At 45.8% G+C, this 14,974-nt stretch overlaps 1 protein-coding gene across 3 annotated transcripts in view; it reads left to right on the forward strand.

The window, feature by feature from the left end:
- The window catches only part of LOC116988938 (cytochrome P450 2D6-like), a 160,972-nt gene that overhangs the window by 101,279 nt on the left and 44,719 nt on the right, over positions 1 to 14,974 (forward strand). For 2 of the 3 annotated variants that reach the window (XM_033045981.1, XM_033045983.1), the window contains exon 5: positions 13,760 to 13,933. The exons of the other annotated variant lie outside the window; for it this stretch is intronic. In XM_033045981.1, coding sequence (XP_032901872.1) covers positions 13,760 to 13,933 — 174 coding nt within the window. The remainder of the gene's footprint in view (positions 1 to 13,759; positions 13,934 to 14,974) is intronic. 3 annotated transcript variants of the gene reach the window in all.

Below are 14,974 nucleotides of genomic sequence, written 5' to 3' on the forward strand. Positions count from 1 at the left end.
ACTCTTTTCACTTCTGTAACTTCCTTGCAGCTTTCCTCCTCGATCTCCATCTCTATGTGCTGCCCTAAGGAACATTCCCACTCACACAATAGCTCCCTTCGCACTTAAGCAAATGGATTCCCTCCTTGATCTCTCAAAGGGTTTTCTCTCAGCACCATATCATTTTCCTTAATCAGTACTGATACCCCACACTTTTCTTTTCCTTCCTTACCTTTTGTGTGGAGGAAAGGTAAGTGATTATTCCTGTACACTTTGAGCCTGTTTACAAGTTATCACTACACCATAACCCTGTACAGTTGTTTGTCTCTGCAGCACATCAAACCTGTTCACCACTCTTAACATGTATCTTTTCCCTCATAGCAGTCTTAATCTGCACCCACCGACTGTATATCCAAGTTCATTACATGAAGGTGCTGCTTGTCAACCTGTTGCCCAATAAATTTATATTATTCAAACTAGGATATATTCCAGTTGAATTTGCCAATCAAAGGCATTTGAATACTTGTACCTACAAAATAATTCTCCTTCACATTACTGTAGCTGTAACAAGCTGTAAATGTGGGGTCACTCGTTAGCATTAGGAGAGTAGTGCTATTGGCACAGATCATTATGGTCACTGGTGGTGTTGGTTCAGTGGCCGGTGGTGGCCACTATGTTTATTTCAGAGCAACACCGACGTAATCGATTTAAATGTGGACTTTGCTCATCTTCCAGGCAGTGTAGCTAAGGTCAGAAACACATCTGTTACGGCAGAATGTACCAGTTGATAGTCACGGCCTACGCGAGTCGTACCAATGTCCCATAAATTCCAGTTATCCACTAGACTCCATGTTAAAGTTAAACAAACACTGATTTATTTTGTAAGATGACCAAAACTTACATGCACAGCCAGGAATGTTTAATCACAGTAAAACACAGTCCGACACGGAACGACACGGTACGACACGGAACGACACGGTAAGGAAACCGTTTGACTCCACTGGTTATTTTGTGTGCTTCTTACTCTGTCTCTGAGGCACCAATTTGTTTCTTCAGCACTAAAGCACTAAAGCCAGGTGAGCAGCAGCCCCTCAATAGGACATACTATATGTTTATCAAACCAGATAAACCTGATACACCAGACTGTTCTAGACACGACATGAAACAAACACAGCAATTAAACATTATCTCACTATGCTTATTCTGCCTGTTAGAATAAAAGGAATTACAATATCATTCTTGCCCCTTACAACATCCTTCCCCTCCATTTGAAATGAGATTAATTCTGGCTGGAGGTGCACGACATTCATTGTTTATATTTTTATTTAAGTTTGGAAACTAAACTAAAGATTACAACAATCCATTGTGCCATTAGGCTAACACACACACACACAGTATAACAGGACGTGCAAATTAATATGACATTTAGAATGATTGGTTCAAACTGAACATTTTGCTAAAATGATTTGATCAATCTAGTCGTAAAAGTCTTGTAAAGTTTCTTCTACTTGTTTGCTCTAGTTGTACAAGTTAAAATTGGCCACTTTGTGAATATATTGATAGAAAGTCTGGAAAAAACGAATGGTTGCCTAGAAACTGGTTAGTAGCTGTAAAAAGACACGGAACTCAGAGAATAAATTCCACAGTGCAGTGGGCCCAAGGCATCATCGCACAAATAAATCATCTAAACGTGGGTTGGGCGTCTAAAGTTGAGATCAGGGAGTCCACGGATTCTCACAGGCTTCAAGATGGGTGGAAGAGTTTGGTCAAATGTTAGCTGCTAAGGATGGCAGTGGGACCCTGTATTTGTGGTCAGGGTGAAGATGGGTTCAAAGGATGGTGGGCGAGTGGGCCACACCAAGGATGCACAGAATCATAAGGTCATAAGTGATTGGAGCAGAATTCGGCCATTTGGCCCATCAAGTCTACTCCGCATTCAATCATGGCTGATCTATCTCTCCCTCCTAACTCCATTCTCCTGCCTTCTCCCCATAACTCCTGACACCTGTACTAATCAAGAATCTATCTATCTCTGCTTTAAAAATATCCACAGCGTTTTGTGGCAAAGAAATCCACACATTCACCACCCTCTGACTAAAGAAATTCCTTCTCATCCCCTTCCTAAAGGAACCATTTAATTCTGAGGCTATGACCACTAGTCATAGACTCTCCCACTAGTGCAAACATCCTCTCAACATCCACTCTATCCATGCCTTTCACTAATGCTTATAAAACAACCCCGTAACCCCGTTAAAAAGCCAGTAACTGAAGGGAGAAATGCTGGAGTAACTCAGCGGTCCAGGCAGCATCTCTGAACATAAAGAACAGGTGACGTTTTGGGTCGGGAAGAGCTATCACTTTTCTCCAGAGATGCTGCCCGACCCACTGAGTTGCTCAATCCCTTGTGTGTCTATCTTTGGTATAAACCAGCATTTGCAGTTCTTTGTTTCTCCATACCGAAGGGAGAACCGTCAGTGGAGAGTCTCCTCTCAACTGTCTGTAGATGGTCCAGGTTGAACCAGAGTTTGGTTCCTTGTAGCTAGTGAGCCCTGCCTCAGAGCAGAATGATCCTCTGAAAGCTACATTTTGGAATAAGATACAGTAAATATAATTTTCGTACTTAACAATTTTTCAACTATTATCACACTTAAAGAAAAGAAAATCAATGTGTTTAGATTAGATTAGATTAGATTAGATAGCCTTTATTGTCATTCAGACCGAAGTCTGAACGAAATTGAAGCAGTCATACATACAATACAATACAATAAAAAAACAACAATAAACACATATTAACATCCACCACAGTGAGTCCACCCAACATCTCCTCACTGTGATGGAGGCAAAAGTCTTAGGTCTCCAGTCTCTTCCCTCCTCTTCTCCTTCTGCGCTGAGGCGATACCCCCCGGGCGATGTTACAACTGTCCCGCGGCTCAAACACCGCGGCCCGGGGTGGTCGAAGCTGCCGCTCACCAGTCCTGCTGACGCAGCCGCTGGCCCGCGGCCGAACCCCGGACTCAGGCCACCGCCGCCAGAACACCGTGCAAGCCACCGGAGCACCGTTCCAGCCCCGAGCCGGATCGCCCTCACGTGAGTGCCGTTACCGTCTCAGCCTCGGGCTGGGCCGCCCCGACCGGGCACCGCTCCTCCCTCGGGCTGGGCCGCCCCGACTGGGCGCCGCTCCTCCCTCGGGCTGGGCCGCCCCGACTGGGCGCCGCTCCTCCCTCGGGCTGGGCCGCCCCGACCGGGCGCCGCTCCTCCCTCGGGCTGGGCCGCCCCGACTGGGCGCCGCTCCTCCCTCGGGCTGGGCCGCCCCGACTGGGCGCCGCTCCTCCCTCGGGCTGGGCCACCCCGACTGGGCGCCGCTCCTCCCTCGGGCTGGGCCGCCCCGACTGGGTGCCGCTCCTCCCTCGGGCTGGGCCGCCCCGACCGGGCGCCGCTCCTCCCTCGGGCTGGGAACGCCGTACCTCCCCGAGCTCGGCCACTCCGACGGGAGCACCGTTCCTTCCTCGGGCCGGCCGTCCTCACGGTAGCGTCACAGCCCCTCACGGAAGCCCTGTTCCAGCCCCGAGCCGGGCCGTCCTCACGGGAGCCTGGTCCCCACCTTTGAGTGGGGGGGGGGGGGCGGGTTTAAAACGCCGTTTTCTCTAGGCTATTGAAATCGATGTTGTTCAGCCTGCTTAGTTGCTGATGAAAAATAGCTGCGACATTCGTTCGCTGCAGTTATTTTTAAACTAAGTTAGATAATTTAATTGTTATAGTAAATTAAAAATCATCTTCTAAAGCCGCAGACGCCGACAACGGGGCGGATCTCGCGTAGGGGACAAGGCAAGGTAGGCTGTTTATTTTTACATTAAAAGGTGTTTCTTAAGTTCCGAGAAGGTGACTTGGAGCCCTTCCGAACCGGCAGTATTTTTCATGCCGACATGGGCTTCAAAATCACTGCAACCACAACATTCCAAACCAGCACGTTCCACAAAATCCCACTCGCAAGCTGATTTAAATGGCAATTAATTTACAGCAATTAAACACTAAATTCCTTCCATTTGGCCTATAAATTAATGACAATGAGATTTAAAAATCATGTTTTATTGTGAATTCTTGTGTGAATGTTCTTTGGACACTTAGGCTATTTAAAAATGTAAATCTTTTCTTAAGAAATGGATAGATGTTTAGATCTAGTAATTGAATTTTGGAATTAGCTACAATTGGGTAACTAACTAATTATATGCTTTAATTTCTGGTCATCCAAGTAAGATTGTTTAATATTTGTTTCAGAATGCTTCAATCTATAATAACTGAAAATGTCTTTCAGTTCTCTTAATTTTTAATAAAGTTATGGCCATTTGACTGTCCTTGATCACAGCTTTTGTGTTAAGTCAATGGAAAAGCAATAGGGAACAAGATGCTAATTTCTGAATGTGAAAATGGCCATAACTTTTTTAACACTGAAGATGTGAAAGTGAATTAGGTGTCAAATTAAACTTATTTTTATGCTTTATCTGATGGGATAAATTGCAGACTTGATATTTTTAATCTCAAAAATTTGCAACATTGCTAGATACAGTAATTGAATTTTTAATGAATTTAATTGATTTGATGACACTGATGAATATGATTTTTTTTGTTGGGTATTTACTATTTGTTTTAATGTTACAATAATATTAAAGTTCTGCTCTTGGGAATATCATATTTTTGAATTTTCAAGAGTCTGGGAGTTTATTACTATTTCCGTTCAACGGTTAATTTTGTAATTAGCTACTTAATTAGCTAATTAACTAATTATATACTTTAATTTCAGGTCATCCAAGTAAGATTTATCATATTAGTTTCAGAATGCTTCAATCTATAATAACTGCAAATTTCTTTCAGTTCTCTTAATTTTTAAGAAAGTTATGGGCTTTTATGTCAATTGACTGTCCTCAATCACAGCTTTTGTATTAAGTTAATGGAAAAGCAATAGTGAACAAGATGCTAATTTCTGAGTATGAAAATGACCATAACTTATTTAATACTGAAGATATGAAAGTGAATTATGTATCAAATTAAAGTCCTTGTTATGCTTTATCTGATGGGATAAATTACAGGCTTGATTTTTCACATCTCAAAATTTGGTAACTCCCTACTCAATGCCATGTTAACTTGCATGTTGTGTTATACAGGTGTGTGTAGCCTAATGGCACAATGGGTGGTTGTAATCTTGTAATTTAAAAAAAATAAAAATATAAAATAAAGAATGTATAACCATAGTGCAATTGATGATGTGGTCAGATGGCAGCTCCAGCCAGAATTAATCTAATTTCAAACAGAGGTGAAGAATGTGTTCCTGGCCTTGGCAACACTGCCTGGAGGATGCGCAAAGTCCATGTTTAACCTGAAATAAAAATTGTGGCCCCCACCGGCCACTGAACCAACACTAACAGTGACCATAATGATCTGACCCAAGAGCACTGCTCTCCTAATACTAACGAGTGACCACACATTTTACAGCATGTTTAGTGCTGCGGTAATTTGGCAAATTTTGTACGTACAAGCGCCCAAAAGCCTTTGAGTGGAATTTACAACTGGAATACATTTATATAATCCGAACCAGGGTGAAATCAGCATCAGGTTGTGGGGCACACTTTCATAGGTGGGTGCAGACTAAGACTGCCGGGAGGACAAAGATACATGTAAAGTGTTGGGTTCAAGACGTGGAGTTACTGGTCCCGGGTCAGACCTGCCAGCGACCCCGGGACCAGAGACCGCGGGCTGTGAAGGGAAGAAGCAGGATGTGTCTTATCTGATATCTGTTCCAACACCTACCGCACACAACAGCCTCGTCAGGATGTCAATGTGCAATGTCTGTGCGTGAGAGCGATGGGGTCAGTCTCTCAGTGAAGTTCCCTGTCGTCCCCTCGCCTCCCTCCATTCACAGTTATGGGCCTGTCCCACTTAGCCGATTTTTAGGCAACTGCGGGCGACTGTCGCCACTGTTGCCGAAAATGTTTCAACATGGTAAAAATCCAGCGACGACCAGAAAGATACTACGACACTTTGGGCGATTGAGGAGACCACTCATGACCATACACCTGGCCACCGGGGACCATGTGGCGACAGTTTAGACGCTTGTAGTCGCCTAATAAATCGCCTAAGTGGGACTGGTCCATTAGTTTGCTGCTCGTTCTCTCCGGGGAACATGGAGTTCTCGGCTCTCCCTGAGGTCGTGCTCAGGGTGTCTGGCAGGTTCCCGGCACTGACCGTGTAACCTAATGGCACGGGTTGTTGTAAATTTGTTTTTAAAAAGTAAAATAAAGAATGTACAACTGTCGTGCAACTGATGATCTGCTCGGATGGCACCTCCAGTCAGAATTAATCTCATTTAAAACAGGAAAGCCCACGTTTAATTTGGATACATCTGCGCTGCTCTAAAATAAACATTGTGGCCACAATCAACACCACAGTGACCAAGAGCAGTGCTCTCTCAATGCTAACGAGTAACCACACATTTTACAGCTTGTTTAGTGCTGCGGTAATTTGAAGGATAGTAATTTTGCAGGTACGGGCATGCAACAACTTTGAATTGAATTTTCAACTGGAAATACGCCCTGATTCGGAGAATGTGAATGCACCGGCAACAGGTTGAGCAACACATTTTCATGTAACGAACTCGGATATAAAGTGTTTGGTTCAAGACGTGGTCTAGCCCGCCCACGGGACCAGAGAGACCACGGGCTGTGAAAGGAAGGAGCAGGTTGTGTTTGATCTCATATCTGCTCCAACACCCAAGTTTCCTGTCGTCCCCTCGCTCCCCGCTCACAGTGAGTTTGCCGCTCGTTATCTGCGGTGAACATGGAGTTCTTGGCCCTCCCCGGTGTCGTGCTCAGGCTGTTTGGCGGGTTCCCGGCGCTGGCCGTGTTCTGCATCGTCTTTGCCCTGGCCTTTGACTTGATGAAGAGGTGGAAGTGTGGCAACTACCCTCCCGGGCCCCGGGCTCTGCCTTTCCTCGGCAACCTTCTACAAGTGGATCTGCACAACCCGCACCTGTCATTCACAAAGGTAAAGACAGCGAGTGGTATATTGTCATTATACCGAGGTAGAGTGAATAGCTTTTGTTGCGTGCTAACCAGTCAGCGGAAAGTCAACACATGATTACAAACGCTCCATCCACTGTGTACACATACATGATAACGGAAATAACGTTTAGTGCAAGTTAAAGTCCAGTAAAGTCCGATTAAAGATAGACCAATGATCGCCAGTGAGGTAGACAGCAGCTCAGGACTGCTCTGGTTGTTGGTACTATGGTTCAGTTGCCTGATAATAGCCGGGAAGAAAACTGTCCCTCAATCTGGAGGTGTGAGGCTTTACACATATTGCCTGATTGGAGAGGGATGAAGAGGAAATAGCTAGGGTGCGACTGGTCCTTGATTATGCTGCTGGCTTTGCCTCAATGGAAGGAAGGTTGGTTTGTGTGATGGTCTGGGCTTCGTCCACAATTCTCTGCAATTGTTTGCGGTATTGGATGGAGCTGTTCCAAAACCATGAATTGATGCACCCCGATAAAATGCTTCTGAATCTGAAGACATCAGCGGGTGACGTTTCAGGTTGGGACCATTCTTCAGGCTGATTGTAGTAGTCGGCAGATAGCTGGGAAAGAGAGTTGGGCAGGGTAAAGCTCGACAAGTGGGAGGAGGATACAGGTGAGGGGTGTGGGTGGGGGATGTTGGCAGATGAGTCGAGTCAATAACAAAATGCGACATGAAAAAGAAACAAAAGGGTGTCAGATAGGAGACAATAGGAGTAAAGCCTGTGGAATAAACCAGTGCAGGGTCTGGTGAGAAAATAGCGACTGTTCTGTCTTTGTTCAATGTTGCATTTGGCCTCCATGAGTAAAGTTACAATGGCAGCCTCATGCTTTCTCCCTTCTCCTCCACTTTAAGCTGCGGAAGAAGTATGGCGATGTGATGAGCTTGGACTTTGGGTGGACAAACGTGGTGGTGTTGAGCGGCTACAAGGCCCTGAAAGAGGCGCTGGTGAAGAAATCAGAAGATTTTGCGGGTCGACCAGAGTTCCCAGTAAACAAAACGCTCTTTGAGCAGATTGGAGAAGGTGAGTGTGAAGTGGGCTCCAGAGACAGTAAATAAGTGGTAAGAAAGGCAGTGTATCTTATGTCGTCTGCAGGGACTTTGGTCAGACATTTTTCAAGTCCCCACGTGGGCAACTGGCCAAAGAGATTAGAGCCATTGGGAGCCAAACCAAATAGGCAAATTGGATCAAAATTGGCTTGGTACATGGAAGCAGAGGGTGGTGGTGGAGGGTTCTTTCTGTTACTTGGCTTATCCCTGCTGTCTTGCTTGAATAAATGCACCACATTTGCTGTCATCCAGTCATCAGGCACCTCATGTTTGGCCTGTAAAGATTTAAACATTTCTGTCACGGGTCTAGCAATTTAGAGCAGCCTCTGATACATGTCAGATCCAGAAGATTTCTCCACCTTTAACCCTGCAAAAACATCAAATATCTTCTCATTTATAAGGTTAACGTGCCTTTGAATTTCTCTATCTCTCTCCCTGAATTCTCCCGCTATGAATTCCTTTGTCCCAGTGAATACAGATCACACATTTTCCACTTTTGCCGACACTCCAAGATCTACAGTGCCTCTCTCTTTATTCAACCCACTCTTGTCTGTCAGTTTTTATAATTAGAAAGGAAGGTGCTCTCTCAAGGTAACTTGTTGTCCTGTTTATCATAACTGCAGTTTCAGTTAAAAGCCAGTGTGAGAATTATGCCATAAATGTTACTGGCTTTTACCATTAACTGAGGAAAACCCCCCTTTTAAAATGCCTTGAATTGCGGGTGTGGGTTTCACCACTTGTCACTAGTTACTGTATTCAATGAAGTAAATAAGTGGAATTGCCAATGCACAGCCTTTGAGACCTAGCAGGTCGATCAGTGTGACCTTCCTGTCAACCTGTTCCCAGGTCTTCATGGCAGTGAAAATCTTACAGATTGCTTAATCCTGTCTCATGGAGTACAATGTTAACACAACTGTATACTATGAGAACGAGCATTGTATGAACAGATGACAAACCCCCACCACAAGGAGGGCCTGGGTTATTCTCTCAATTTCTGTAGGCTCTATTCAAAGGACTGGCTGAAAACAAATCTGAATGAACCAATATTCCTGCAATCTCCATCCAGGTATCGCGCTTGCAAAGTATGGTGACTGGTGGAAAGAGCAGAGAAGATTTGCACTAACGACGCTGAAAAACCTTGGGGTCGGAAAGAAGTCTCTCGAATTGCGAATTGCAGAAGAGGCTGGATTTTTAAACAAAGCCTTTGAAGGTGAACAAGGTGAGTTAATACTGAGGAAGCCTCTGCCTTATTTCATTGTCACACTACTGCGGGAAATTTCACTCTTTGGCAAAGCCAGTGTGTAACAGAAGGAAACCATGTTTTGCACACCGCTCTCTCTCATCTTGACAGCCAGAAGGGGGGCTACGTGAGGATGCTGTTCATAGATTTCAGTTCAGCCTTCAACATGATAGTTCGCACCAGACTGGCCGGGAAGCTACTGGAATTAGGGCTCAACACCCCCCTGTGTGCCTGGGCCCTGGACTTTCTCACCGCCAGGCCCCAGGTAGTCAAGATGGGAGGGAATACATCAAAGTCCCTCACCCTGAGCACAGGATCGCCCCAGGGTTGCGTCCTCAGCCCCCTATTGTGACTGTGTGGCTAGGTTCAGCTCCAACTCAATAATTAAGTTTGCTGATGACACTGTGATGCCACTTCTATGATGAGAAGGCCTACCGGGAGGAGGTGGCTGATCTAGCACTCTGGTGCCAGGACAACAGCCTCCTCTTGAACATCAAAAAAACTAAGGAGCTGATCGTGGACTTTAGGAGGGCACATCATCCGAGGGCGTACACTCCATTGAGGATAACTGGGGATACTGTGGATAGGGTGAGCTGTTTTAAATATCTGGGAGTCCACATCTCTGAGGATATGACATGGACATCACACGCCGCAGCACTCGTAAGTAAGGCAAGGCAGCGCCTTTACCACCTCAGGCAATTGAGGAAATTCAGAGTGTCTCCGAGGATCCTCGAGTGCTTCTACTCAGCGGCTGTGGAAAGCATCTTGTCCGGAAATATTACCATCTGGTTTGGGAATTGCTCTGCCCAGGACAAGAAGGCTCTGCAGAGAGTAGTGCGTTCGGCCGAACGCACTATGGGAACTTCACTCGCCCCCCTGCAGGAACTATACAACAGGAGGTGCAACTCCAGAGCAAATAAAATCATGGGAGACACCTTCCACCCATGCAACGGACTGTTCCAGCTGCCACGGTCAGGCAAACGCCTCCGTTGCCATGCAGTGAGAACGGAGAGGTTGAGAAGGAGTTTCTTCCCAGAGGCCATTCGGACTGCAACCTCCCATCTAACTGGGTGGGGGGGGGGGGGGGAATAAGAGAGCTGTGATAATGTTTCACCTTTCTCTTGAAGATAGAGCAGGGCTCACCTGAGAGGGATGACACTGTTTGACAGCTGCATTGATGTTGCTTGTCCCACGTGAAGAGGTTCCAAAACTGCCATGTTAGTCAACCAAGATCCATTAGGCCATGTGACTGAGCATTGAAGAACCAAAGTTGTATAAGTGAGAACCTTTTGTGCTGTTAAGCAGTGTTCCAAATGACTGGAAATGGGAACCTCATGAAAAAGCAACAATGAGCAGTTTGTGCCAACAGGAATAGAAAGGATAGGCAATAGGTGTAAGTGTAGGCCATTCGGCCCTTCGAGCCAGCACCGTCATTCACTGTGATCATGGCTGATCATCCACATTCCAGCCTTCTCCCCATATCCCTTGACTCCACTATCTTTAAGATTGTAATCATACAACCTTCATCTTATGTCAGCTGATATATGTCCTACTACAGACTGTTTCTTCAGCATTTCATTGTTTCTACCATCGTTACTTTGGGGAAAAAATACCTATAATACCTTTCCATTTATTCAGGTTGCCCTTTTGATCCACACTTCCACTTGACTTATGCAACTGCAAATATTATCTGTTCGATTATCTTTGGAGAACGTTTTGAATATTGTGACGAAAAGTTCCTTACATTTTTGCACGTACTTGAAGAAAGCTGTGTATTGGAAGGTGGATTTTGGGGTCAGGTAAGGCAGATTGTTCATTTGACAATGTACCACTTGTGGGCAATGTAAGGCTCTGCGTATAAGTCCGTCTCAAATGTATTCCAGCCGGTGGTAGTAGAGAGAAAATAATTGAGTAAATATTATAGATGGGTAATTTACAGCAGAAGCGGAAGTTCTGATATAAACAGAGGAAGCAAGTTATGTGAAGTTGTTGAGATTGATATTGAGTTCAGAAGGTTGGAATGTGTCTGGAAGAAGGTCGAGGTATTATGCCTCACGTTTACGTTGGTCCTCATTATAACATTACAGGAAGCCACAGACACACGTTGGAGTGGGAATGTAACATTTATTTGAGTTCTCTGTAATTTCATTAACACTCTGTAATTTCATTAACAATCTACTAAGCATTAACTTTACATATTCCTTGCTTTATGTTCTCTCTCATTAATGAGCCTCAGTAACCTATTAATTAAATGGCTTCATCAGCCGTTAATAAAACCAAGAATTAATTAGTTAATCCTACTCGCTCTGTCCCACCTCCCACAACCTAAAACTAACTTGTGTTCTCTCTTTCTCAGTTCTGATTTTGATTTTCAAAATGCGTGTGGAGGGTTATCTTACGAAATATTAGCACATGGTGAATATGGATCAGATGGGTCCTTAAAGGACAAGCAGTGAGACCATAATTGGGTGTACACAAAATGCTGGAGAAACTCAGCGGGTGCAGCAACATCTATTGAGCGAAGGAAATAGGCAACGTTATCTGAGTGAAGATCTACTCAGGCCTTCTCTTGCTGCTCACAGCAGAAGGCAATGAGAGGATTGAGAAATGCACCACTGCGCCCTGAAGCAGCTGGGCTGGGGTGAGATGGTTAGTGGTAACACACAGCAGCAAATTATTCTGAAGCTGGCTCCTATCTGGATCAACCACCGCAGGATTATTCTACTACAAACTACCTAAAAATATCCATTGACTTGGCCTCCGCAGCCTTCCGTGGCACCGAGTTCCACATATTATCTACCCTCTGACGAAAGAAGTTTCTCCTCGCCTTTCTAAAGGAGCGTCCTTTAATTCTGAGGCTATAACCTCTTATCGTGGCCTCTCCCACCATTGGAAACATCCTTTCCCCATCCACTCTATGCCTTTCACTATTCTGTTAGTTTCAATTAGGTCCCGTCCCCCCCAACGTTCTTAACTCCAGCGAGCACAGGCCCAGTGATGTCAAAGGCTCATCATATGCTAACCCACTCATTCCTGGAATCATTCTTGTAAATCTCCTCTGGACCCTCTAAAGTGCTAGGACATCCTTCCTCATATATGATGCCCAAAATTGTTTACAGTACTCCAAATGCGGCATGACCAGCACTTTAATAGAGCCTCAGTATTACATCTCAGTTTTTGTATTCCAGTCCTCTTTAGTTTAATTTTTCGTTTCGAGATGGATAGATAGATATAATTTATTGCCACACAACCAGGGTTGGTGGAAATTTGGGTTGTCAGCAGCAGTACAATAATAAAGAACACACAATAAAACTGTAACACAAACATCCACCACAGCATTCATCACTGTGGTGGAAGGCACAAAAATTTGGCCAGTCCTCCTCCATTTCCCCCCAGTGTACAGGACCAGAGTCCAGTCAGTCCAGGATCGGCTCTTCCTCACCGGAGACCGCGGCTTTAGATTGTTGCAGGCCGGCGGTCGAGATTTAAAGTCCCCGCTGCAGCCAGAAGCACCGTAGACTGCAGGGCTGGCGGTCGAAGCTCCCCTCCAGGGGTGATGGTAAGTCCATGCCGGCCCCGCGGTAGAAGTTGGCCGCGGGCCGGCGGTGGAAGCTTCTTCTTCCCCCGGGTCCCCCACGAGGGATCCCGGGCTGTAGACGCCGCACCAGCTGGAGCTCTGCAGACCGCGGCTTCAGGCCGCGACTTCAGGCTGCCGGCTGCCCCGGGCCAGCGAAACGGAGCGCTCCCCTCCAGCGAGCCCCAGCGAGGGTCGCCCGCTCCACGGCGAGAGTCCACGCTGCGTCCGCCGCTGAAGCCCCGGGCGCGTCTCCGGGAAAGGCCGCGTCGATCCTTGATGTTAGGCCACGGGGAAGGCGACCTGGAAAAACTCACCTCTCCATGGAGGAGGCGACCGAAGCGGTTTCCCCCTCACCCCCCCACACCACCGTGGATACAGTGTGGAAACAGGCCCTTCGGCCCACCGGGTCCGATCCGACCAGCGATCCTACACATTAACACTATCCTACACCCATTAGGGACAGTTTTTACATTTACCATGCCAATTAATCTACAAACCTCTACGTTTTTGGAGTGTGGGAGGAAACCGAAGATCTCGGAGAAAACCCACCCAGGTCACGTGGAGAACGTACAAACTCCCTACAGACAGCACTTTATGCCTATGTAAGAATAAAGCTCTACGCCTTTATCTTATTACCAAAATGCATGACTAAGCACTTTGCTATACTGAATTTCATCTGCCACTTCTCTGCCCACGCTCCTAACTTGTCCAAGTCCTTCTGCAGAGTCCTTGCTTCCTCTGCACTAGCTGCCGCTCCACCCATCTTAGCATCATCTGCAAACTTGGCCACAAAGCCTTCAATCCCCTTATGAATAAGAATGTATTTAATTTCAAGTCCTGTCTTTGTTTCAGCTGACGAATACCTTCCCTTTTGTTCGACACCTCCCGGGCCCACAAAACAAAATATATGAAAATCAAGATAAAATCATTCGGTTTATCGAAGAAAGAATCACAAGGCACAAAGATACATGGGATCCAGATGATCCCAGGGACTTCATTGATGCTTTCTTTACACAACGGGAGAAGGTAGGTGATGATTATTGGGGTATTCCAGGCACGATACGTTACGTTAAAACTTTATTCATCCCTGGAGGGAAATTGATCCCAGTGCTTTATGTGGTCGTGTTTTCCATTCCTTTCCCATGTTGCCTCCTTGGTGACGAAGGGACTGTGATTGCAGTGCCCTACACTCGGTATTGTTACCTGTCCTTCCTTAGATTGTGAGGCCAGAAACAATATTCCAGGCGCAGACTCACCTGGGTCGTAGATAATGGAGCAAAATATCTCTATAGTTGTACCCAAATCTTCCTGCTTGTTTAATTTAGTTTAGTTTAGAGATACAGCGCGGATCAGGCACTTCGGCACACTGAGTCTGCGCTGTCCAATGATTCCCGCACATTAACACTATCCTGCACACACTCGGGACAATTTACACATACACCAAGCCAATTAACCTACATACCTGTACGTTTTTGGAGTGTGGGAGGAAAACTTAGATCTCGGAGAAAACCCACGCGGTCACTGGGAGAGCGTACAAACTCCGTAGACAGCACCAATAATCGGGATCGAACCCTGGTCTCCCGCGTTGCAGGCGTTGTAAGGCTGTAACACTACCGCTGCGCCACCGTGCCGCCATTTACCATCTGAATTAATTTGTGTATCTGTATGTTCTTTACCATAGATTCATCATGGAGTTTGCATTACAGAAACAGTCCATTCTGACTATTGTACAATCTCAACTGGTCCCATTTCCACGCATTTGGTTCAGAGTGCACCCATTTCTCTCTGAACACCAGTCTTTTCAATTCTTCACCTGGAAATAGCCTTTCTTTCCATTATCCATCAATGTGGAGCATCCTCATCATATTCTGTCTGCCATTTCCTCACCTGTTCACTTCTCCTATCTATATCCCCTGAAGCCTCTCTGCATCATTTTCACAGCTGGCATTGTGCAATGCTCTGTACCAATTGGATCTTCAATTACATGAAGGGTTCGATGATGCCCATCAATTTCAGATCAACAATTCTCAGCTTTTGCCTTTTCTCTTCTCTCTGTCTGCTCTGTCT

This window comes from Amblyraja radiata, chromosome 28, assembly GCF_010909765.2.
Source record: "Amblyraja radiata isolate CabotCenter1 chromosome 28, sAmbRad1.1.pri, whole genome shotgun sequence".
Lineage (NCBI taxonomy): Eukaryota > Metazoa > Chordata > Chondrichthyes > Rajiformes > Rajidae > Amblyraja > Amblyraja radiata.